At 38.9% G+C, this 23,692-nt stretch overlaps 2 protein-coding genes across 3 annotated transcripts; both read left to right on the top strand.

Moving 5' to 3' along the window:
* The first annotated feature begins 2,861 nt into the window (after positions 1–2,861).
* Positions 2,862–7,081, top strand: LOC143354907 (odorant receptor 94b). The gene is made up of 9 exons (XM_076789274.1): positions 2,862–3,265; positions 4,211–4,333; positions 4,409–4,529; positions 4,905–5,166; positions 5,602–5,724; positions 5,837–5,927; positions 6,013–6,149; positions 6,452–6,584; positions 6,936–7,081. Exons 1-9 carry the CDS (start codon positions 2,987–2,989, stop codon positions 6,984–6,986), a joined length of 1,320 nt encoding a protein of 439 aa, XP_076645389.1. The 5' UTR covers positions 2,862–2,986; the 3' UTR covers positions 6,987–7,081.
* Positions 7,082–10,379: 3,298 nt separating this feature from the next.
* Positions 10,380–14,109, top strand: LOC143354905 (uncharacterized). 2 transcript variants are annotated; one of them, XM_076789273.1, is made up of 4 exons: positions 10,380–11,539; positions 11,772–11,976; positions 12,425–12,726; positions 13,343–14,109. In XM_076789273.1, the coding sequence occupies exons 1-3, from the start codon at positions 11,247–11,249 to the stop codon at positions 12,701–12,703; spliced, it is 777 nt and encodes a 258-aa protein (XP_076645388.1). In that variant the 5' UTR covers positions 10,380–11,246; the 3' UTR covers positions 12,704–12,726; positions 13,343–14,109. The 2 variants fall into 2 exon arrangements, with proteins under 2 accessions (XP_076645388.1, XP_076645387.1); XM_076789272.1 differs by having other exon boundaries at positions 10,381–11,539; positions 12,425–14,109.
* Positions 14,110–23,692: the final 9,583 nt, after the last annotated feature.

Genomic DNA, 23,692 nt, shown 5'->3' with positions numbered 1-23,692 from the left:
ACAGTACTCGTGCATAGATGTGGAACTTTATGCAAATGCACGTTTTCGTTTCGGGGAACCGAAAACTGTAGTAACACTTGATTTGTTCTATAATGGATTCGGCGAAGAAAGAGTGAAATAAAATTTTACCAAAATTCTATTGTCTCCTGTACTATTGATATATTCGTACGCCTACAAAGATGCGTAACAATGCGTAAAGATCCGCAGTGGCTCTCATTAATGTCAATTGTAATAATTCAGCAACTACTATCCGTTTCATTAAGTTCGATTAGGATTCATAAAAACGAATGATTCGTTTCATTGGGTTTGATTAGCGCTCATACAAATGAATTATTCGCTCCATTATAGTCGACAGTGTGTTTGTAAATTTGTCGAATTCACTAAGCGTTGAATCTTTTGCAGAAATTTTCGGACCGCGACAATAGTGTGCGTTCAGTGTAACGTGCACACACTCGCTTTTCCTGTATGTGTATGTGTATGCGTGATGCGCGAACGAATACTTAAAACATGCAGAAGAATTAATTAAAATGTGACGAATATATCGGAATTCGAGTATTCTCACGATTAAACTGCGGATTTTATAAATCATAAGTAAGTATATTAAAACATTTGTAGAATTACATAATTTTGTTCCACTCGTCTAATCATATTTTTAGTACGGTAGACATACGTTTGTTTCTGCAGTGTTATTTATTTGTTTCCAGCTTCTTTATATTATTTTCAGAAATTGTGTCTTCCGCTCGCTGTTTACTCGTGAGAATCTTCTTTTGTTTCGCAAAATATTTATAGAGGGTTCAAATATACTCTATTAGAATTCAATTATACTTGTAAACGCTCATTTTATTTTTCGAAGTACTTAAAAAGAGTTGTAAAACTCGTTTGTACTTGTAAGTACCGATTTCGTTTTTCAATGTACTTAAAATAGTATATGAAATTGGAACATACGTCTTCAGTTTCGATCGTACACTGTGGAGTATAACTACACTAAAATATAAGCATGGGCACCACTAAAATTTGCAAGAATTTTGAATATTTATATAATGATTTCCAAATGTTAATAGCATCACGTGAAAATAGTTAAAAAGAAATGGTGTGTAATGAAAATAGACACTGTGATGGTATTGTGCTCTAATGAATGTATCGAACAAGGGAACAAAGAGCAAGTGTGCAGAGTCGAAGAAGGACGCTTTAGTCGCTCGAGGTTGCAATCATGAAGCCAATTAAAAAATTGATCTGTCTGGCAATACTGTTTCGAAGAACGATCCTCTATACTATGGGTATATAAATAAATCTTCATGAGAAGGATAAGGCTAACGCGTATGACATGCCGATTTGATTGATTGATAATTTGTATCAAAAGATAGCACATGCGTGCTATCACTTAAGCATCCGAAATCATGGTACAAGTGATTCTACATATATGGTGAAATAAGTCGCAAGAAAGGAAGAACATTTTTTTGTTTGACCCCTCGTTTTCGAGGAAATCTATTGCTATTGGACAAATCTGGGCAAATTTTATTTGAAATTATTATAAAAAGGAACTATTTGACATAATTTATTTCACACCGTTATTTTCAATACTGTTATTTGGAAATGTTGATTCAACTGAAATATTATATACTATTCTTGAGCGACAAGAGGTCTCTTCTCCGAATGTACTTATTTTTCGGTATTTAAGTTTTTTTTTTTAAACAAAACGACAATTAACTGAATATTACTAATCGAAAGTGGTCTGCAATTACAGATAATTGCATCCCGAAGTGTCTTAAATATAATATGTATATAGAATAAGGTACTTATCGTACAGGTTAGTCGTACTGGATATACATCGGGTAAGGAACCCAATTATTGTAGGGGATACAAATTACTGTGCCTATATTAATTATACTTATTTTTAAAGCATACTGATTTTAATGAAAAAAATTTAATATCTCTTTTTTAATATTCATTATGATTAAAAATTAAGTACAATTAATATAGGCACAGTAACTGGTACCCCCACAGTAATTGGGGGTCCCTTACCCTATAGATTTTCAAGAACCGAATATAATTTACTTAAAAAACACGGCCGTTCTCTATTCCACTTGTGCGTCACTATGTTTGCGCATTATGATCCGCGTTATGAACCGTATGTTTCGTGATATCAGTCGTTACCCTAATTGTCATTTCTGTTTTCACTTATTGTAATTGTCATCTTTTTAACTCGTACTGCCTAATTGTTTATTTAGGCGTGAAGTGTCCATACAGTTATCGAAACGAATTTTGCATTGCTCAAATTTCTTTTTTTTTTATAACATATGACGGAAATCGTGTTTTGTTTATCTTTCTCATTGTATGTACTCTCGGATTTAGAAACATTATACCATGTACTAATTTAAATGAACAAAATCATATTGTACGGAGTAATATATGAATAATAAATATATTACACATTTTCAATTACACGAGAATGTCGCGATAATTCCCGAAATATACTCTGCTTTCTCCTCGATACTTAATTAAAGTAATAAAATTAAACAAGCTTTGTTATGCCAATAATTATGAAAATGGTAATTGTGATAGTTGTCCACTTATATTGTTCGCCACTGTATAACACAAATGTCACGACACTTTCCGGAACGCAGTGGAAGTTTAGAAAATGATAGCACATGCTGTAAAAACTGACCATAGCTATAATATCGTAGCAATTGTGTGTAAAAAGGGTGCAGGAAGTAGTCGTCTGTCGTTCATTAATGTTTTACAGATTCATAATTGTGTGAACGTTGGAGCTGTTCAATATCTTCGATTTCGTATGCACAGTTGACAGATTCCTGAAGAATTTTTTTTACTCTTTGATACGACATTATTGCTTCGCGATATTCGATTTCATATGGAATGGTTAACCGTTTAATTCGCGTAATTAAACCATCAACTCTACGGATTCTTTGTTCCCTCGCTATAGCTGAGGGAGCTATAGCACTTCAAAAGGATTGGATAAATCAATTTGATGTACTTACTTTTCGTCAATCCTCAAACAGAATATCTAATGTGGTCTCGTGTAATCGATAAAGATATCTCCCATGAAATGTTCGGGGCTCAGTTTTTAAACAGAGATAGCCAAGAACGGATCAAAATGGAGAAAATGGAAAGTTCCCAGTACGAGTACCTGAAAGTGAACAAGTATTTTTTGTGCTCGATAGGACAGTGGCCTTTTCAATCACCGTTGGAGAAGTTTTTAATCGGAATTGTGTTTGTGCCAACGATTTTCACCCAAACGATGTTTCAGGTATCGTGATTTTGTAATAGGGATCCAATTACTGTGGGCGGGTGCCAGTTACTGCGCCTACATTAATTATATACTGATTATTACAGCATAAAGAATATGAAAAAGTAAAAATTAATTTTTCTTCATGGAAATTAGTTCATATATATTTTATATGTCATTTTATTAATATTCATTATGCTTTAAAAATAAATATAATTAATATCGGCACAGTAACTGGCACCCCCACGGTAAGTGGGTCCCTTATCCTATCTCATGCTAAAAATTACGAGTGCCTTCATGTAGACGGAGTTCCCTTAGTGCCGGACGCTCGAGGATTTTGTTAAATAAATGAAGAAATACTTCGCTACTTTTACACTGCGTTATTTATACATTAACAATATTAGAAACCAAAATAATCTTTATGTGAAACGAAAAGTTTGTACATCAGGATATAGGAGCTAAATAGAAACGTACATGTTTCACAATAATAATAATAATAATTTTAATATTTTAATACTCTTAAAGTCTTTTAATCGTTATACAGTTTAAAATTGCATCTACTCGTTTTCGTCATAATTGCATAAAATCCTCAGACTATTAATTCATTATTTTCCATGGAAAGAGGACGCTGCAATCAGTCGTAAGAACTAAGAGTCTTGTAGATAAGATTGTTTGTCCACCGTTTTGAACGTTTTGTCACAGATAGCGCCACAGGTAATGCAAAACGCGCATTGTAGCAAAATATTCTCGCCAGTATTTAAATATGCAATAGCAGATTTACCAGATCAGGGGAGTTGCGACCGACTCGTAAATTAAATGAAAATAGGCGACGAAATCATAAATTTCCCACTGATAGAACGTTATGATAAAAACAGCGAGAATTATAATTCATTCTCGTACTAAAAAATGTTCTTGCAATCGGTAGGACTAGTTATTGAAATTTTTATAAAATAATCACCTTTTCAGGTTGCCGGTATGATAACTGCACTCAACGTTGACGACATCGACGCGTTCACGGAAGGATTTGCTCCTGCCATTATTAGTTTCATGTGTCTGATGAAGTATATAAATTTTTTTAATCGTGGAGCGGTATGTTCTTTGTATTTCACTGGGGGTAGCTTTAAACGATTATCTTAAATCAATGGAAATCGTCATTGAACACAGATGAAGGATCTTCTGTGCATAATGCAAGATGATTGGAGGATTTATATGAAAACGAAAGAAGACTGTGATATTTTACGTAGGCATTATGCACAGGCCAAAAGAGTTACATTTACTTATGCAGGTAAAGTTGTTGCATATTTACAGATCATTTCATATTACTCTACCGTGCTTTTATCTCTCCTGGAGACAACCTATTGCATAGGTTTGTAGCAGCCCATCTCTCTTCTCCCACGTTCCGTAAGAGCATGGTGAAGGGTCTCAGAGAAGTGAGAAAAGGACTCGCACGTGGCTCGCGAGCCACCAGTTGCCCAGGCCTGAGTTAGATGAATTTTAAAATGAATGATTATCATATTATTGATTTCTCAGACCATGTAGAATTATACTGTAAAAGAATTTTTTAGAAATCCAGGAAACTAGACGATTATTTCGGCCAAATTTTATACTAAAAGAACGTTATGAAAACTATTGTTTAATGTTCCTAATCTGTTGGTGACAGCATCCATATACGGATCAATGGTGCCGTTCATGATATTGCCAACAGTATTGACAGCACTTAGTAAAGCACACGCCACCAATGGAACGTATGAGCGACAATTGATGTTTCGTATAGAATATTTCTTGAACACCGAAAAATATTACTGTCCTATTGTGATACACAACTATATCGGAACTTTGTCCTTCATTGGGGTGGTTGTGGCTTGCGATTCTATGGTAGTACAATTCATTCGCCATGAGTGCGGACTTTGTGAAATTCTCGGGTAATTGTGCAATAAAATACTGAATTGCTCGGAAAATTCGCGATGATTTCAATTTATATTTTATCAGCGAATATGTAATAATTTACGTCCTTTTTCTTCGCGTCATATACTCCACCGATTTCTACCAAATTTTGTCGTCAGAGGGCAAAGTATCAGTACACAATTGCATGTACAATCTGTCAGTTGTTTATACAATACAACCGTTTTCGTATAACGAAATCTGAAATAAGTAAATAAATGGAGAAACGTAACGGAACTTCCAAGCAATTTTATATTATAGTTTATAAAAAGTATAGTTTCATAGTACATACGATATAAATAGTTTTCTACATGTTTCGCTTTGAAAATAAATTTGATTAAGTCGATATATTACAATAGTAAAAAATAGAACTGCAAAAGTACATCTAATTTTCTCGTATATTTACCATTGCTTAGACGTCGACTACAACATCTTGTGGAAAGCAACAATTTGGATATAGAATTATATCCGACGAGACAAAACGACGATGCCTACAAAACGCTAAAAACATGTGCAATGTTGCACAAACATATAATCCAGTTAGTATCGATTTCTTTCGACTTTCTTGTGATCGATATTCACATTTCGTTTATACGTGTACGTGTAGCGGTGCGATCAGAACATGTTCTAACCAAAACGAAAATATTGAAGATTTGCTAAAACACTCGAGACTACGAGTTCGATGCCTTATTTTTTCCAATTAGGATTCAACATGATCGGCGTGAGCTTCACTCAGTTTCAGGTCGGTTGCATTTCGTGAGAACCGATTAACAAATGTACATTTTCAGCGACTATACAGCTTTTCGTTGTTCTCTTTTTATAATCAGGCAATTGTGAATTTAAGCACACCGAGCAAGAGTTTCAGATTCGTTTCGTTTACTGTTTGTTTACTGAACATCCTGCTGCTCATGAGCCTGCCAGGACAACATCTTACCGACTACACCGGGCGTATCTATGATTACATGTAAGGAATTCGTAAAATATGCAGAAAGAAAGAACTTCTTTCATTTCCATCTTTGTCTTCTCGATCATTTGTAATCTTTATCGATGATCCATTCAATTACATGAACGATTTTTACTTATTTCTCCAAGTTAGAGTATGTTAAAATTGTTATTTAAAATTCATTATCAGAGAATAGATATTTTCTGTCAGACTTTCAGTACGATTGCAACACAGTAACACGTGCAATTGCATTTTTCCATAACTAAAAGATAGATGTAGTTTAAGCTAAATCTATGTTTAAATGGAAATATACGTATTTGCAGAGCTGCGAGCAACTGGTATCAATTATCTATTGATGCCAGGAAGCTTCTACATATTATGTTGACAAAAAGCATAAAACCTATACAATTGACGGCGGGCAAGATCTACACTTTCAATTTAATGAACTTCAGTGCGGTAAGATATAACATTTTGTTTGCAAATATGATAGGAATTATTATTCTGTTAGTACGTAATGGTCAGACTGTAGATTTTCTGCTATACGGAAATGTATGTCCTTGAAATGGGTGATTCTTGAGGACATTTCAAGTATCTTTTTCCTTTGCAAAAATGTTCTCTGCGGCTTTGTTAAGGAATTAGTAACGAAAAAGACGGACCAATCAGAGCGCGGCTACAGCGGACGGATTCTGACTCGGCCAATGCCGAGATATTTTTCGTTAATAACTCCTTCACAGTGCCGCGGAGAACATTTTCGCAAAGGAAATAGTTAATAAAATATACATATAATTGTACTTACTGTTTTTGAAGGTTTTGAAAACATCGTTTTCCTACTGTATGGTACTGTGTTCCTTTTCATAATGATCAATAAATAAACGAGGATCGGTGTCCCTAGTTGAATGGACATGTACAAAGTGGATGTATGTGTATGAACCTGCACTGCAACGCCGAACAAACATTTATATGATTACAATAAAACAAGGCAATTCTCAATCTTTTATTTTACCTGTTACATTTATTCAATATCTTTTTTTATAGAACTCTGAAACGCATATCATTCTGTTTTTTTTTACAACGATCTCTTTTAACATTAATGAATGAATTATCTGTCCCCGTAATAGAAAAGTTTATATTTTCATATTTAATAATTCTTATTGAAACAAAAATTACTACTTCCCAGAATGTTTCCTTATCCATTCCTATTGGAAGTTACAACAAAAGCATTTTCGACGAGCGTGTATTTTCAAATCCACGGACTTATAGCTCAGAATTTTCTCTTATGTCGCTTGAACAAAAGATAGAAAATTTGATGTTCCACGTTGTCGGAATCGTATCATACGCCTGTCGTGCCATATGGTTTGGGGGGGTTGATTCCTTTCGAAGAGGAATAGGTTGTCGAAGCAGAAAACAGCAACTCCGATCTATCACGCTCGGCACGTGTCCCACCCCCACACGGACTTAATTGATTTCTGGTCCCGTGCCCATTGAAGAAGTCATTCGAAAGCCGATAAAAACTTGTTAACGCTCGTCACAGTGCACGATGTTATTCGTCAAGAACCAATTCTAATCGACGAAGGGAGAAATGATATTTCCGGGGCCACAGGGCATAGAATAAATGGCCTGCTAATTGGTTTTGTCTCAATTTATACCTATCAAATTTATTCGTCAACTTCTGGCAGGATTCAATTATTATTTCCTGCTGACGACTTCGGTGATTATTTCGGATTTGTGAAAACGATGCTTCAGGGACAAAATGTGTAAAAATCAGTCATTATTTTAGACAAGAATTGGTAGCTTCCGCAAGTTCCCGCAAGGGAATAAGAAATGAAAATATAAATTTTGTCATTACAGACGGATATTTTATTATCATTGTAACAAATGCTGAACGATATTCAACGGAGCAGAAATTCATTCAAGTAGCTAATATTTCGTAGCTTGTTTGAAATAATCCGTTGATAGACTCGAAAAACACCTCCCCTCGCTGATTAGCAAGTTTATTGCATCTTCCCGAAGTTAACGGACTCCGCTCCTAGGAGGGACGGTGTCTCCACATCTGAGTGCTTCCGAGACAGTTTTTTTCTCCCCATAGTCGGTACTCTTTATCCTGCAATCTCCTGCACTCGGCGGGATAACACCTTGCAGTTCCTTTCGTCATGCGCCCCAGTTGCTCGTCGGCGCAGGGCACGCGCCGCGCCGGCCCAGTGGGCCCAATGGGCCCAACAGCCCCTTCCTCACGGACCTAGATCCCGCTGCAAGATGGCTATCTCTAATTGTCTCAAGGCGATTCGCCCCGAGCTGTGACCGTTGTATTCTGTCAATTTTCCTCCTGCTTTGCCGAACGCTCTGACACGCAATGGAAGAAATCGTTTTCTTTAATTGAAATATTACCTCGGTGCAAAAATAATTCCGATTTTTCTGAACCGACGTTTTGTCTCATTGCATTCGTATTAGGTAAGGGACCCACTGAGTTTAAAGCATAGCGAATATTAAAGAAAGATGCTTTGAACGTAAGGGACCCCTACCCTAGTACACAACAAATTAGGGTCACTATCATTTTCCAGATTTGTCGCGGTAACCGTAGAGTTAGAAGGCCAGAACGTAATTGAATAATAATTTGCATTAACTGCTAAAGTACAATGCCGATAGCAATTTTATTCGTAGACCAGTAAGTTATCTCTTGTGTGTAAGTAAAGTGTTAATTGTTAACGTAACGAGTACATGTGTCTGCGTAGCAATTCATGGAACGGTTTTGACCGTTTGACCGGTAGCCTACACCAGTTTCATAGGTGCAATAATGTACTTTACAATTATAACTGCTGCTGCATGGACGTAGAATATGCTCAACTACATAAGAGACATCGATGCACGCGCGAGCGTGCCGTTTCCTCTTTATTTTCACTTCCTCCGTTATTGTTCTCTTACTCGTCGAATAAGATACACATATTACACGCAGTTATTATATTCCGTAGCGTTCCATTATTATAGCATCTGTCGTCTCGCTGCAGCGAACCGGCGAAACCGAGAAAGTCTGCCGGCGTGTTCTGTGTAAACGAGACAAAGACTGGAAAATCGGTAATTGGAATTAAATTTTCAGCGTGGAGCCGAACGTCCGTTAGAAAAAATTTTCCGAATTTTATGGTCTCGCCTGCTCAAAACTGGCGTGACATATCCGTTTCTCCTTTACGCGCGAAGAAATGCAGTTTTTGTTTGAATTTTAGTATATTCGCCTGAGGACAAAGCAGTTTCGAAAACAACTAATTAATCGAATAATTAGTCCGCGGATTTTTGTACAAAATATAAAAACTGTCTACATTAATTGCAAGATTTTTCCTTAATCATTTTAATAAGATAAAACCAGGGCAAATAAAATTATTATTTGGGCACACGATTATTTTGTTTTAAACTATGTTCGTTGTTTTTTATCACTGTAAGATGTAAAAGTATGTTACAAAGTACAATAATGTTCGATAAGAAAAATAATCATAATTAGTAGAATAAAACTAGATAAATAAAAGGAAAGATATTTTTCAATTGCAATGTTTTGTTTGATTAAACAAAAGTTCCATCTAAACTTTCTGTGTGGAAGAGAGCAAATCGACTTAATAGATGAAGAAAAGGAAATTAAAACGTGTAACCGAAATCGGGCGCATCTCTCGCGCGGAGATTGTCTTATCCAGTCGTTAAAGTCGCCGGATTTCTAAAGCGTTCCGTGGGAACTTCAACGAGGGGTCAAACTGTGTTTTGTGAAGTGAAGAAGAATTTGGACAATGTGAAAGCCTGGCTTACAACTGCCGTGCCAATTAACGATTTATATAATTATCGAAAATAATTCAAGAAAACTCTCTTCCAATATAGCAAAATAACTAATTTCAAATTACTTCAATATCGGTCGAATGATGTGATTCCAAACATTTTGTTATACGACATACAAAATCTCTTAAACAATGATACACGAAATAAAATGAAACAGCCTCGCTTCTAATCAAATATAGTGACACAAGAACATTGGAAGATAATGTCTTTACTCTTTCGTAAAATGCGAAATAAAGAAACTCACCCTACTTAATTATTGCATTTGCCTTTATCGTTAATGGGAATATTTCCTGTAACGATAATGTGAACAATGATCAACCACTGTATTTGTTTGATCGAATAATTTTTGCCAAGGGTAAGTAACAACCGTAGGCTGTACCTAACTATATTCCACGTGCATGGATGATGTAAGTAATGTATAAAATTGTCGGTAACCAAATTCCCTTTAATCCCACGTCCTACCAAATATAGGGGTTAAATAGAAGGTTTAAGCCTTTTAACAACGTCCGAGTTAGTGATTAACTCGTCGTCGGTTCTCCTCCGCGGAGTTTAAATCAACAAGTTACTCGTTCTCCGTTATCTACATCAACAGGTACACCTTCCTTTCGGGAAGTGTCCAGCTTCTGTGTACGCGAACAGATAACGCCGGGACAGGAAAGGGAAGAAGGAAAAAGCGAGCGTGCCGGTGCGGTGGTGGGAAACGGCGGTGGCGGTGCCGGCACACTTCTGCCAGGGTAAAGTGGTATTAGATGAAGAGGAGGAGAGGGTAGCTACAGAAGCGAACTGGCCACCAGGTGCACCTATAGAATGGACATGAAACGAAGTGGGAACCATATGTTGATGTGCTGAAGGACGCGCGGCACGCGCCACACTCAAACGCCAGCCTTTAGACCGCGAAGATCGGTGACTTCTTGCTGTTCCTACTGTTACCGAACCGATGACACGATCTTCTCGTAATATCAATGGGATAGTGAACAAAAATCCGCATCAGACTCTACTGTGTGCTCGCCCGACTCTTCCAGCTGTCCGTGTGATCGACAATAGAAAAATATCTGTTCGCCTGGGACATGTGATATCGAGTGTCATCCAGTTGTGCTACTATGTCTAAGACACGGTGAATTTCCGGTGAATTTTGGAAGAGCTAGATCTCGAATAGCTAGTATCCGAAGCGAACGGTTCTTGTTGTATGTTCACGACGCCGGTGATAATGTAATCGTTTCGAAAATTTCGTGGGATGAACGTCTGAAAATGTCGGGGAGGATATAACGTTTGACGAAGCAGGACCGCGTTCAGGCAAGTGACCGAATCATGGCTCTGATGACGAATCCGCACGACTACCCGGTGACCGCCACGATGATGACGACCGGTTACTCGGGCACGAGAACGTACGATTCTCTGTACCCGTCGCCGTACAATTCTCCGAACTACGATTCCGTGAAAATCCCGTACGGCGAGAATTTCGGGCACAAAGGTGAGCACACCCCGCGAAAAGAATCGGAGACGATCGGCTATGAGCACGACGCGGTCCCGAAATACTCGAGGACCCCAGACTCGTATGACAGGAGTTCTTTCGGTGTGTTGACACCTATGACGCCTCGAAGGTAAGCATGGATCCCGATAATCGACTGTTCGTTCGCTGCGCACGTTATTCAATGCACGTTCTCGCCTTTCGTGTGATGTTTCTGCCGTAAAACTTTTTGAATGCGTTAACATTGTTGCGGCGGATGTTGCGTTTGTGACGAGAGAAGGCACGACAAATTACGCTCCTAATAGTATATATTAGCCGGCATTGCGGTTAAGGGATGCTCATGAAGTCCCATTCAATTTCAACAGGTACGAGCCGCAGCACGCGATAAGTCACACGGTTTCTCCCGGGTCGACGCTACACGAAGAGAACTCCGTTGAATACGTCCCGGCGGCTTATTGCTACGAGACACCACCGCAGGAACAGAAATTTCAGATGCTTGAAAAGAGCGAGCCGATGCAGATGACCGCCGAGCCGAGGAGGACCTGTTGGGAACCTGTTGCGTCCGCGCAGGTGAGCTAGAAAACGAGCAATTGCGATTTCGCGTTTCGCTGAAATGGGCCATTTCCATCCAATTGGTGGAATTAATTCGAAAATTCAAACAAGCTCAAAGCAGCCTTACTTGTATATGCATTCAATGATTAAAGTTTCACTGCATTCGCTTTTAAAATTGTTCACACGGTTCACACGAAATAAATAGAATTTTGGAGCGTACGAATCGTTTGATGAAATGCAAAATTATTTGAATGTGAAGTTCAAGTTAGTAAATAATTTTTCAATTCTTCGGCTGTTCGAATAAACTAAGATATAATGAAATAATAATTTATCTTGATAATGCCCAAGAGAATTTTTCGTGCAACAATTTTTGAGGAGTGTATAATGGAGGACGGATGTTGTGAAGACAACGTTTAGCTTGGAGAATCGTGAAAAACTGAAACTCGGGTTTGTTGACTGTTTTTAGAAACATTTGTCACCCACGAATAGCCCGCGACGCGGAAGGCGGCGATCGAGGGATGTGCCACCGTCACCGAGCGTCTTGAAGCGTCGACGTCTCGCAGCAAACGCAAGAGAGAGACGCCGTATGAATGGTTTAAACGACGCCTTTGACAAGTTAAGGGAAGTCGTCCCCAGCCTGGGAGCCGATCACAAGCTCAGCAAATTTGAGACCTTGCAAATGGCGCAAACGTATATCGCGGCGTTGTGCGATCTCCTACAGAGGCACGATGGAAAATGGCAATAACAAAGTGGCGAGAACATGTAACGGTACGAAAAACTCATTAATTAATTCAGTTGTACATCTGCGAGCACGGCGATTATCGTATTTCTTACCGACACCCCTAGTTGCAGATCAGGACTTACTCCCCCACTCTAACTTTCCCTTCTACTGTTCTATCCCCTCCCCTCCCCCGTTTCCGCCAATGGCCGTTCGCGTGACGCGTTCCGTCTCTGTCGTGCATGCGTCACAACGTCACGTGACTAACCCGGTACTGGCAGAGAGAGGGTAACTGTATTCCCCTCAATTTGTACTACCTTCCCTCATCTGGCCACTATGTTGACACCTGTTATTTCATTAATCGATAAACGAATTTTATTTGTCGGTAGATGGTTGTAGACGTCACTCAAATATTATAACCACAAATTCACACTAATATTCTTAAGAATCCGAGTTTTTTTTTTGGTCATTAATCGTCAAAGAAACAAAGAGCAAATACATAATTTTAATTTTGTATAAATTGTAAGCGTAATGTATCCACAACAAAATTTCATTTACTTTCGTAATATTAGTTAGAATAGCATAATATTATTTTAGTATATTTATTGTAGCATTTAATTTTGTAATACTATTTAAAATAGGATAATCGATAAATATTTATTGTAGGTTATAACAAAGCTGACCAAGCAACGAATTTCAAAATATAAATTAAGATAGTGGACTGAAAATAATCTTAGTTCTGCTATGCGGAGGTTTCGTTTTTTACTTAGTTGTTGTATAATTGTATTGTGTGTATGCGTATACGAGTTAAAATGAAAATGGATCATGTGTAAATTTGTAGTCGTTACTATTAAAAATGTCTATCGTTTCCACGATATATGATCCAAAGATTAAGGACTCTCGATAATATTAAGTCTAATTTAGGCGAAGCGTTAAATTATTTTTAAATAAGCGCGACTGCATGGTACTTTCAATCTTTATGTAATACTATTAAGAAGATTTACTATGAAGATTTATTGAATAGAATACTCGACTAAATGCACAATAAGTGATAGTAGAAATGTAAAAGGATAGTGCCATTAATACTGTAATACTATTTAATACTCTAAATAGTTATTAGGTGTTTCGTGTTAAGTTTGAAAGAAGAATCGAGCGAGATGTTTCCATTTAACGAAATTATTATACATATTTAAATCATACGTTGTACTTAATTTTAATTTACATTTAATCATTAAGGGCGTAACTAGTCAGGAGAGTTAATCGAGCCACGAATTTTACAGTAGTCATTTTGTGCCGTCCATTAATACATTATAACACGGGGCCAAAGAAGAAAATAATTTACAGTAGCGATATACTTAGTAACTCGGTGCGATTATAATTAATAAAAAATCCTAAAACATCGATGTCAATACAGCTTTGTAAAATATTGTAAATAAAGTATTATTTTATAACTACTACAACGACAGCAGTCTTCTTTTCCATTCCCTCCATGTATAAGACCATGTTAACCTTAATCAACTCCTGTACATTTTTATATTTATAATAAAATTACAATTTTCCAAGAACTTCAGCTTATTTTTGCTGTTTCATTTTATTATTCTAATCGACTAATTGTAGTGAAATTTTCTGCATGTATAGAACTTATACTAATCTACAAAGCACATTTTTTAAATTTTCGTCACAAGTTCAAAAAGTTGTAAAAATTTTACTTTGTTTTTCTTAAATCTATCATCTAGTAAACTATGCTCTATCTTCGCAGAAAACCTTTGTTGCAAATGTAATTTCGTTGAGCCTAATCTTAGTTCAAAACCAAATCGTCACTTTTGATCGTGGTCTCCCCTACAGCAGGAAAAAGGTAAAATTGACGCTACTTGGACTTCGTGGAAAATTGTCCTGTGTGCGGAGAGGGTTAATTTAGATTAATTAATTTAGAAAACGAGTGTGTAGCGGTTTTCGACTTTCGACATTTGGCAGTTTCACTACAAAAGAAAGTTGAGCATCCTCTCGGCCAGAAAGCGAACACTGGGCGAAACCCCAAACGAAAGAAAGGGGTGGTGACAGTGATCGGTAACCCTTTTCCATACGGCAAATTGGCAAGGTCCGAGGAAAAACGTTTGTTTCGAAACGCGTGGGCGGACAGCGGCACGTGCCTCACAATGGAGCTCGTTATTATCGGTTTCACCTTATTTTCCTGTTTTTCTCCTTCCTCGAAGAGCCAGTCGAAAATAAGGATTCCAGATGTTTGATAATTAGTGATCATTAATTACTAGACTGCGGACCTTTATGCAGGATGTACCTGAATTATTGTTAACCAACGCTTGCTGGTAAGTACCTAATTATACCAGATGCATTATTTGAGTCAGAACAAGTAAGAAGGAAAAATTATTTAGAGCACAATCGATCGTATTTTCATGCACCTTTGAATATTAGAAGTATTTACACGATTTTATTTGTGTGGTACACCCGGTATAAGGGTATTATGCCTAATAGAACTGAACAACTGAAACGTCTAACGATTGCCGTCAATTAGTTGGAAGCTAAAACTACGGAATGCACCAAGTAATAAGCGAATCCGTGAAGATCGCTGTTCCTAACCTTTCACCAGAAACCGGCGAGAAGGATCACAAGCGGCGCAAATTTGACCTGAAACGGACACCGGTTACAATTTCGAAAACTCGACCATTTTTGGTCACGCCCAATGACGGAGCCTGTACTCGGTCAAATCCGTCCCACGAATCCTTCGAACCTCCTCGTTCTTTCCGCGCTTTGTTAAGAAATATTTTGCCTTTCCACAGATTCCACGATTCCATCCCCTTTCTCATACTTTCTCTCCACGCTTATGCGATTACGGAGAACAGTCACGCGCACGTCTACCTTCAAACCGAATCGAATTCGAAGGAAGACTATGACAACAAGGTACACCGAGAGACGAGCGTTTATTTAATTTCGCATTACTATTTGTTCTGCTATAATAACCCTTCAGTGAACTATTCGGGCCCCACTTAAATTTAAGCTAATAATTATTTAATGCGTAGCTATTATATATCTATTTGTACACTTATAGTGTACAAATAGTTATAGTGGATATTATCGAGCCCCGATTGAAATGTTCGCAAAATGGAGGGTAGATGTGCAACGAATTAGGATGGTCGCGACGAAATGGCGGTTTCAGGGTTAAACTCGCGCACGGCCAATAATTCTTCAACAGAAATTACATCCTCATTATTGTGCAGCGTGTTGTTTGTTGACGAGGCGTAACTGGAGGACGAAGGACCAAGTCCCGAGGGGAAGGACGATTCGTTCCAGGGCACGAAGGTGAGCGGATCACCGAACATTTTATGACACCTCGCTACCCTTATGGTGTCAAAGGCAGCACCTCCGGCGGGGATTACGATTCCAACCACCTGACTCCGTGTCGAAAGATTTTGCCACCGATCGGTTTCGTTTCGAACGCAAAACTCGTTAACCCTTTCCGTGATTAAACCGCTCACCGACTATCCTCCACTGGCGAGAAATCAAGGGTGGATCGGCCGCAACGCTTCAAAGAAATAACTAGGCCTGCATTCGTTTCGTGATGGTCGCAGCCTTTTAAAGGAACAACGCCGCCAAACTTTATTTTCTAAAATCCCCTTCAATTTTCTTCTTCTCTTTTATTTAAGCTCTTTGGATCCTCCCCTTCGATTTTATCAAGGGTTTATGCAACCTTGTGGAGTCTACCAAAGTGGAGTAAAATCCAACATTTTTTTCGCATATACCGTGAGAGAAAAGAGATTTGTTTTTGCAACATTTTAGCTTCGTTTTCATATTTTTTTGTTACATGAAATTACGAAGTGATGGAGTGGCTAAACATTGTCTGACTCTATCAAGAGAAATAACATTTGTTACGGCAAATTTTCTCCTGGGGAATAAGAGAAAATAAACAAAAAATACGGTAAATGCGGTTCTCTTTTAAGAGACAAAAGATGGGGTCAACGTCGCGTTAGTTACTTTTGAAGAAATGAGAAATATTATCATATTCCTTGTATTTTGCGAAACATTAAGAAAGCATGCACTGGAGAACGCGAGCCAATGGTCACTGCCACTCGGACCTCGCAGCAGTGATTGAATGTGGAAAAGACAAGATATAAATAATATTTATACGTATATTCGTCAAGGAGTCTCGCAAGGACTTTCTGATAAATTCAGGGAGGACACCACCAAAGCAGCGAGCACTCCAAGCTTCTGTTTCGCTAACGCCTCGGACCTCATCCGATAATGCTGCTCCAATCGCATCTTATATATTTACCAAGTGGCATAACAAGCACTTGCGAGAAAGTGTTCGAATCAGCGACATCTGTGAGTTGCAATTGAAGACTGAGCATTGCATAAGTTAGCCTACTATCGGACGCGATAACGTTCCCACAGCGCAACAATCGAGGCTCGTACACAGCGTGCTAAACAAATTGTTACAGCGGTTTTCTCAGAATCTAACGAAAATGTCCACCCATTTTTTTTTTTTTTAATTAAATGGTTCAAACGGTCTAATTGTTTAGTATGCCGTCAATTCTTTGGGAGACAACTGCTAAGGGGAAAAAATAGGGGCCTTACAAATTTTTGAAATGGAAGGTGGTAATAATTTTGTATTAAATAAACTGAATAATATTTACTTGAATCATTTTTCTACACCGATTTGAATTTTTCGCTATAACTCTGTAACCGCGCGCACTAAAAAGATAGGTTTAAGCAAATGTTATTACTCAACCCTTATTTTTATTTATACGGATCTGCTGATTTACAAAATTTATTTTCGATCGTTATCTACGAGTAATGCATTATGTAAATATAGTGCGGAGTCGGCAATTCCGACTGCAGTTTTTCATAAAACACTTTGCATCTTCAAATTATTGGTGTATTGTTCAATTACAGCCGACTGTCGAGCCATATGTCTTATTGTTCGTAAAAAATTATTGCTTGAATAGAGACCCTTTCGTATTGTAATTACTTATCGTTCGTCAGTGAATCCATCCGTGCAGTACGTATTATTGGACACGGCACGCGCCGTGTCCGAAATATAGAGCACAGATGACCACGATGACCACTCTGCCACTGTAGGTTGCATTCATGCAAGCATACACTTCTGAAACTCGAACCTGCTGGCGTCCCCGAAGAAGACGACGAAACCTCGTGCGCCAAGTGTTACGGTCAGATGAAACGAAACTGTCAATTAAGCGGTGTGTGACAACTATCATTCTGATTGATCCTTTTTTTTTGTCAGTGTATTTTCCTCGGCTCCACAATCTGGAAGATTTGAGATGCACGCCTCGGCGTATGTCTGCAGCATCTTTCGGAAACATCTTTCGGAAATATTTTGTTTAAATATATTGTATTTTATGTAAAGAAAAAACACAAACAGTACATTCTAACGTTACCTAATATATGGAAAAATGTATTTACGAAGTAAAATAAACGTACTTTTTGTTTCAACTCTCTAATTGTGTACGACATTTCTCGAATTTTCGTTTTCAAAAATGTATCGATGTTAATGGTCGTCATTTCGAACATTTATTATAATAAAATAATTCTTCTTTCGTTAATCGTTCAATCGTAGACATCGTTTCGCCGTTTCCATTCGTTACTCAACTGTTTGTGAATTTTGTGTATTCAAGGTCATCTAAACCCCAAGTATTGTACGACGATGACAGAGATACGAAGTCCAATTTTGGAAAACTGGATTTCAGAAATGGCATTGAAAAGATTTGATTCATTTTTCATTTTCCAGAACTGATCCGAGCCCTGATTTCGAGCCATTTTTGAAATAAGGTCAGTATGGGGGCAAAGTCGAAAGGTATATCGGTTTAGGGTGCAATCGTAAATTAGCTATACCGATGACGTGTCGGAAGATGGTTCGAGGGGATCGCCACATGGCACGAGTCTACGGGGCGGAGAATAACTGCGGCATCCCTCGCGTAGTGATAGGCTGGGTGGTGCCATCCAAAAGCGAGTGTCATCTGTTGCATCGGTTACATCCTGACCGGCAAAGCGTGACCGTGGTCGGTGGTCGGTTACTATAAACGAGGTGCGTGGGATTAATTATTATCTAATTGCCTCGCTGAGCGCTGGCGTTCCGCATCGATTCCTAGTATTTGTTTCGTGACGCATGACCTTGTCGCTATGCGAAACGCTCTCCAGTCGGTAGGTATCAATGGAGTTAACTGACCTGAAAAGGGGCGCATAGAGTCCCCCATTCTATTTTGATCCTCAATTTGTCATATGTTCTCCTTCTGTGATCACAAATAAACATGCAAAACGAATTATGGAGGATGGAACTTATTTTCCAAACTGCGACGGTTTAAACTAAAACACTGACGAATTGTTGTTTACCTGTTAAGTTTATACTTATCTCACTTGTATTGAATTATTAAGTAAAGGGCCAGACGGATTCAACTATCCCATATTATTCAAATTAAGCGAAATATGTGCTAGCGAAGTTACGATTCGGGACATAGTATAGACTACCGTGTAAAGACTGATATTAAGTGATAAATTTTTTTTTTGTAGATTGTAGAATAGTCCTTGAAGCCTGCCGAACCGAAGCTCCGCTGTGCGCATCGTTTTTGTTTCGACCGAAAAAGGCGGGAATTGAATCTGTTACAAACTAATTGGTTGTCGAAGATCGACGGATAGCGACAGTAGTCGTGGCGCATGGTTCAACACGGTACTTCACTTAGGTGTACCAGCCCGGAAGACTTTCGGGTGGATCGTCTTTTATGACGGGTGTCGATGCCGACGATGTCGGCAACGCTGTAAAATTACCTGACGATTCGGAAGCCTCGTTCGGCGAGGAGCTCGTCCGTACCTGTGGCTCGCTGATACTGGGACTCCCGTCGTCGCAATTGTCGGATAAACGGGAACAAGGAGTGAGAACGGTGAATGGAAGATAAGGCGAAAAAAGCGTGAAGGGGAGAGAGAGAGAGAGAGAGAGAGAGAGAGAAAGAGAAAAAAGATGGTCCCGTGTCGTAAATTCTCGTCGACTGGCCCGCTAATGGACGTTTCCTGTCGAACCTCGAGAAATTGTCGCGAGGCTCGGCCGCGAATATCCTCCCGGTGACATTGTGCGACGCGCCGGTCAACAAAGCGACGATAAAGACTCGCGCGCATCGGGTACTTGATGGTGTACGGTACTCGGCCCCGGGTACACGGTGACTTAACCCTGACGAGATAACGCGTTTGTCCTGTGCTCCCGCCCAGCTTCCTCAGAATGCGGAGGAAGGTCGTATCATTGTCAGCCTTGTCTTTCTTAATAGGGGCAAATTTCAGTTTGTAGCTCTGCGGAGTTACTTAATTTTTACACCGTCTCTGCTCGGTCTTCTACACCGTAACGGTCATTACAGAATTCTCTTTGTCGACAACCACGACTCCGGGCTTTTTGGACACCTTAACCGGATTGGTACCAACCGAGCACGGTGTGGTCATGGCCAAAGATAGTACCTAGTGAAACGTTCAACGCGGACTGCTACTTGCGTTCAATCTCGAAAAGAATCCTGACTGAAGCCACTCAACTGGTTCGTCCTGTCCATGCCGAAGGGACCGTGACAGATAGCTTATTCTCCTGACATGGTTCTATCCGACAATCATTTGTTCAAGAGATGTTTGGAGTGTACCTCGACGAGTTTATTAGTCAAAAGCCGTCCAGCGTGAGCTCGTTAATAATAATGAAATGTACCGATGATCTTGCAATAATTTTTCTAGAAAATTTCGTGACAAGACGTCGCCGAAAAATAAAAAGGAAACGTCTACAGAGAGCACCCCATCGCGCGGCATAACGAGTTTTATTCAGTCGCTGGGGCTGGCGCACGCCTCTCTCGGGAAAGAAGAGAAAAATAAAATGATCGGCGGAGACCCTAAGAAGCGGAATCCTGACAGCTAATAATTTCGGAGAGAAGAAACGCTCTCTAACGTCGCACGTTATCATATGACGTGTTCCCGCGACACCGTACTTCAGGGTAGCGATACATATTTGACAAAAGTCAAATGCCAATGGCAGAGTTAAGCTGCTATGAGTACGCGATAGTAACAATAGAAACGGCCAATTATCCTCAGTCCAGTAATCCGCAAGGGGTAACAGAGGGCGAACAGGCGTTCCGGTGGCGCGGCGCGACCACCTAGAAATTATATCGTGTACGAATACTAAGAGCAGCCGAGGCAAATCATCAAAGCGTGACCAAGGGGGCCAGGGGCCCCGGTGCAATTGCGGGCCACGTGCCGATCGCGTGGCGCAGGCCAACTATCGAGATCCTATGCTTATGGTCGCGCCACGGACGAGAGGCGTCAGGGACGTCGGGCGTCGGGCATCGAGCATCGGGCATCGGGACACGTCGGGGCACCACGCCTGCCCACAGTGTAATGCCACGCACAATGTCGTAATGTCCTATTCCGGTGTGTCATGTGCGAGAAGATCGTTGAGCCCAGCAGAGCACAACGGCACGCGACCGGGAACATCTTCGACGGTTCCCTCCTCTCTATTCCTCCCTTCCTCCAGCACAAGGATTTCTTGCAACCAGGAGCGTATCACGCCACGCGCTGGCCCCAGAAATTCTTGCAGAGGAAACTACAATAATGTCTTGATACGAGACTTTGTTCCGGTAACCTAGCTTTTATCCCCTCGGAAAAAGTTTCCTCGGCACGAAATATTTTTGTTTGTTGAGATAGTTTAATACGTGAGAAACAGTGTAGCAATGTTGTTCCCTTCATGTATTTTGCTCATGGATTTTATAAAAATCAGGGTGAGAACAGGTTCCATTTATCAACTAGAAAATGTCTTATGTTAAACGCAGAGTAGAGATGTCATTAATGCTTAATATTTAATATGGCAAAGTGTTTAATAAAGTTCAACTTTAAATATAAATATCCAATAATATTGTATATGTTTTATATTACTTATACGAATTGTATGTATTTACTAGTCTTCTTTACGTTACCGCAGTTTGTGGTACCGTTTCAAATATAATAACATTACAGCAAACACTGGTGATCGAATGCTGTTGTGTTGTTAGATATGTTTGAACGCGTTTGATGACACGACCAAAGGTTAACACACGGGACATCGTGACTTAGCAAAATTATGTATTCGTTGTTTTTCGTTTAGATTTTCTTGCTGGTAACGGGATGATGATGACCGTACGATTATCGTAAGTATCAGCCTCTGTCTCTATCTCTGCACTTGTCTCGTCTTCCGCGTCTTCCTCGCTATCGAGGTATCGATGCAAACCGTGTGATTTACATTTTTCGTACACGCGATAATATTTTGTACGTGAACGTTGCTCTCGTGTCAAGGGGTCAAGATATCAGTAAAACGGAAAGTGGGGAGTGGGGGATGATATTGTAATATTTTCTTCCTGTTTTGAAGCAAGTCATTTCCATCAGTAATGTAAGTACGATTAAACTGTATGTTCTGCATGAATTTTGACATTTAGGTGAACATTTTTAAATATAAAATCAAAATTCACATGTTGTAACTACTTTAAAAATATTAGAAGAATTTGATATAATATAACTGTTGTTATATTATTTTTTGAATTTTGTATTTTTATTTCGAATTCGTGTTCCATTATTATACGCGATATTTATTGTAACATTTATTGTATGATACCACCGTCTAAACCAATAATAAATCAAAATTAATGGAACGGTGACAGAAAAGCTAAGTGGAAAGACAGATGTACGCATTTTTTCAAACATTGCTAACGGTAGACGCGATCACGAGACTGATTATAAAACGGAGATTAATGTGAAATCAGCGAGGCTGCACAATAATTCTAGAAAAGTGTCCGACCATTAGAAGACAGGCGTGATTACAAGGAGACAGGCAAACGAGTGTCGATTACATGTAACGGTGTCTTTTGGATATATACATTTATCATATTTACATGTCCGCGAAAATAATAATGCGAGGATACCTGCGTATTCTATGTGACGAGTTTCTGCGGTGTATTCAATAACGAAATCTATCCCACTTCTGAAAAATTTTGATCCGACAAAACTTCGATCAAGTGACGAATTAACAAACCAAGAACTTTTTTGTTGACTAGTTCTAAAAAAAAAAAAAATTTTTTTAAATTGCAATTATTCAATTTTATTTATAATATGAAGGTGGGTTAGCTGGTGTAAAAATAATCTAATTCATAAATATCCAAGTGAAATGCACCAGAGTTGAAGAAAATGATTAAACTTGTATTTATTATAAGTAGATTGCGGACTTTGTGTACAATATTCGTGATAAAAATAATATGAAACAGTAGAAAAATTTACTGAATCTAAGAACGACAATATATTATTTCCATCTGGTTCAAATTATTAACGTAAAAAGAAAAATTTTATTTCGCACAAATATTCACGAAGTATAGGGTTAATCGTATACGAATTTGAAGAGGGTAACAAGAGAAAGAAAAGTGAGAATTCTGAATTTTATGTAAAACATTGCTTTTTTCGGCTCGTTAAAAACTGACAAACTGTGATTTACGGAATTTCTGATCTCGCCGATTCAATAGCAGAAAAACGCGATGACGCGACGGTGTGACGGGCGACGCGCGATTTAATCCCAATATTATGATTTATAACTATCAGGAGGCCGTTGCGCGTTGATGGGTAACGACCCGTGGAAACGCGAAGAAGAGGACACCGGCAAATGGACGTATCCCAGTGTTTACGGGAATTCCGACGAGCCTGATGTACTTTGACCGTTACCCTCGAAACGGTTGCGCTGGCAAACTAATCTACGAAATCTCCCGCCGAAACAGTGCGTACGCTCTCAACCGTGACGTCTCAACTTACATAATTAGCTACTTAACAACGGGTCATCATACGTTACTCGAGTTGACTTCCAAACTGAATTTGCTGCTGGATAAACACCTAGATGATATCAAGATAATTAGATCAGGGCTTCGTAGAGTTCTCCAACTTTTGAATAAGTTATATTAGAATTATACAGGGTGTCCCATTTCAAGTGAACCACTCGAATATCTCTGAAATTAATAGTTA

Source organism: Halictus rubicundus, chromosome 6, assembly GCF_050948215.1.
Source record: "Halictus rubicundus isolate RS-2024b chromosome 6, iyHalRubi1_principal, whole genome shotgun sequence".
Classification (NCBI taxonomy): domain Eukaryota; kingdom Metazoa; phylum Arthropoda; class Insecta; order Hymenoptera; family Halictidae; genus Halictus; species Halictus rubicundus.
The sequence above is the reverse complement of the archived record's forward strand: the minus strand, read 5'-3'. Positions and strand labels throughout refer to the sequence as shown.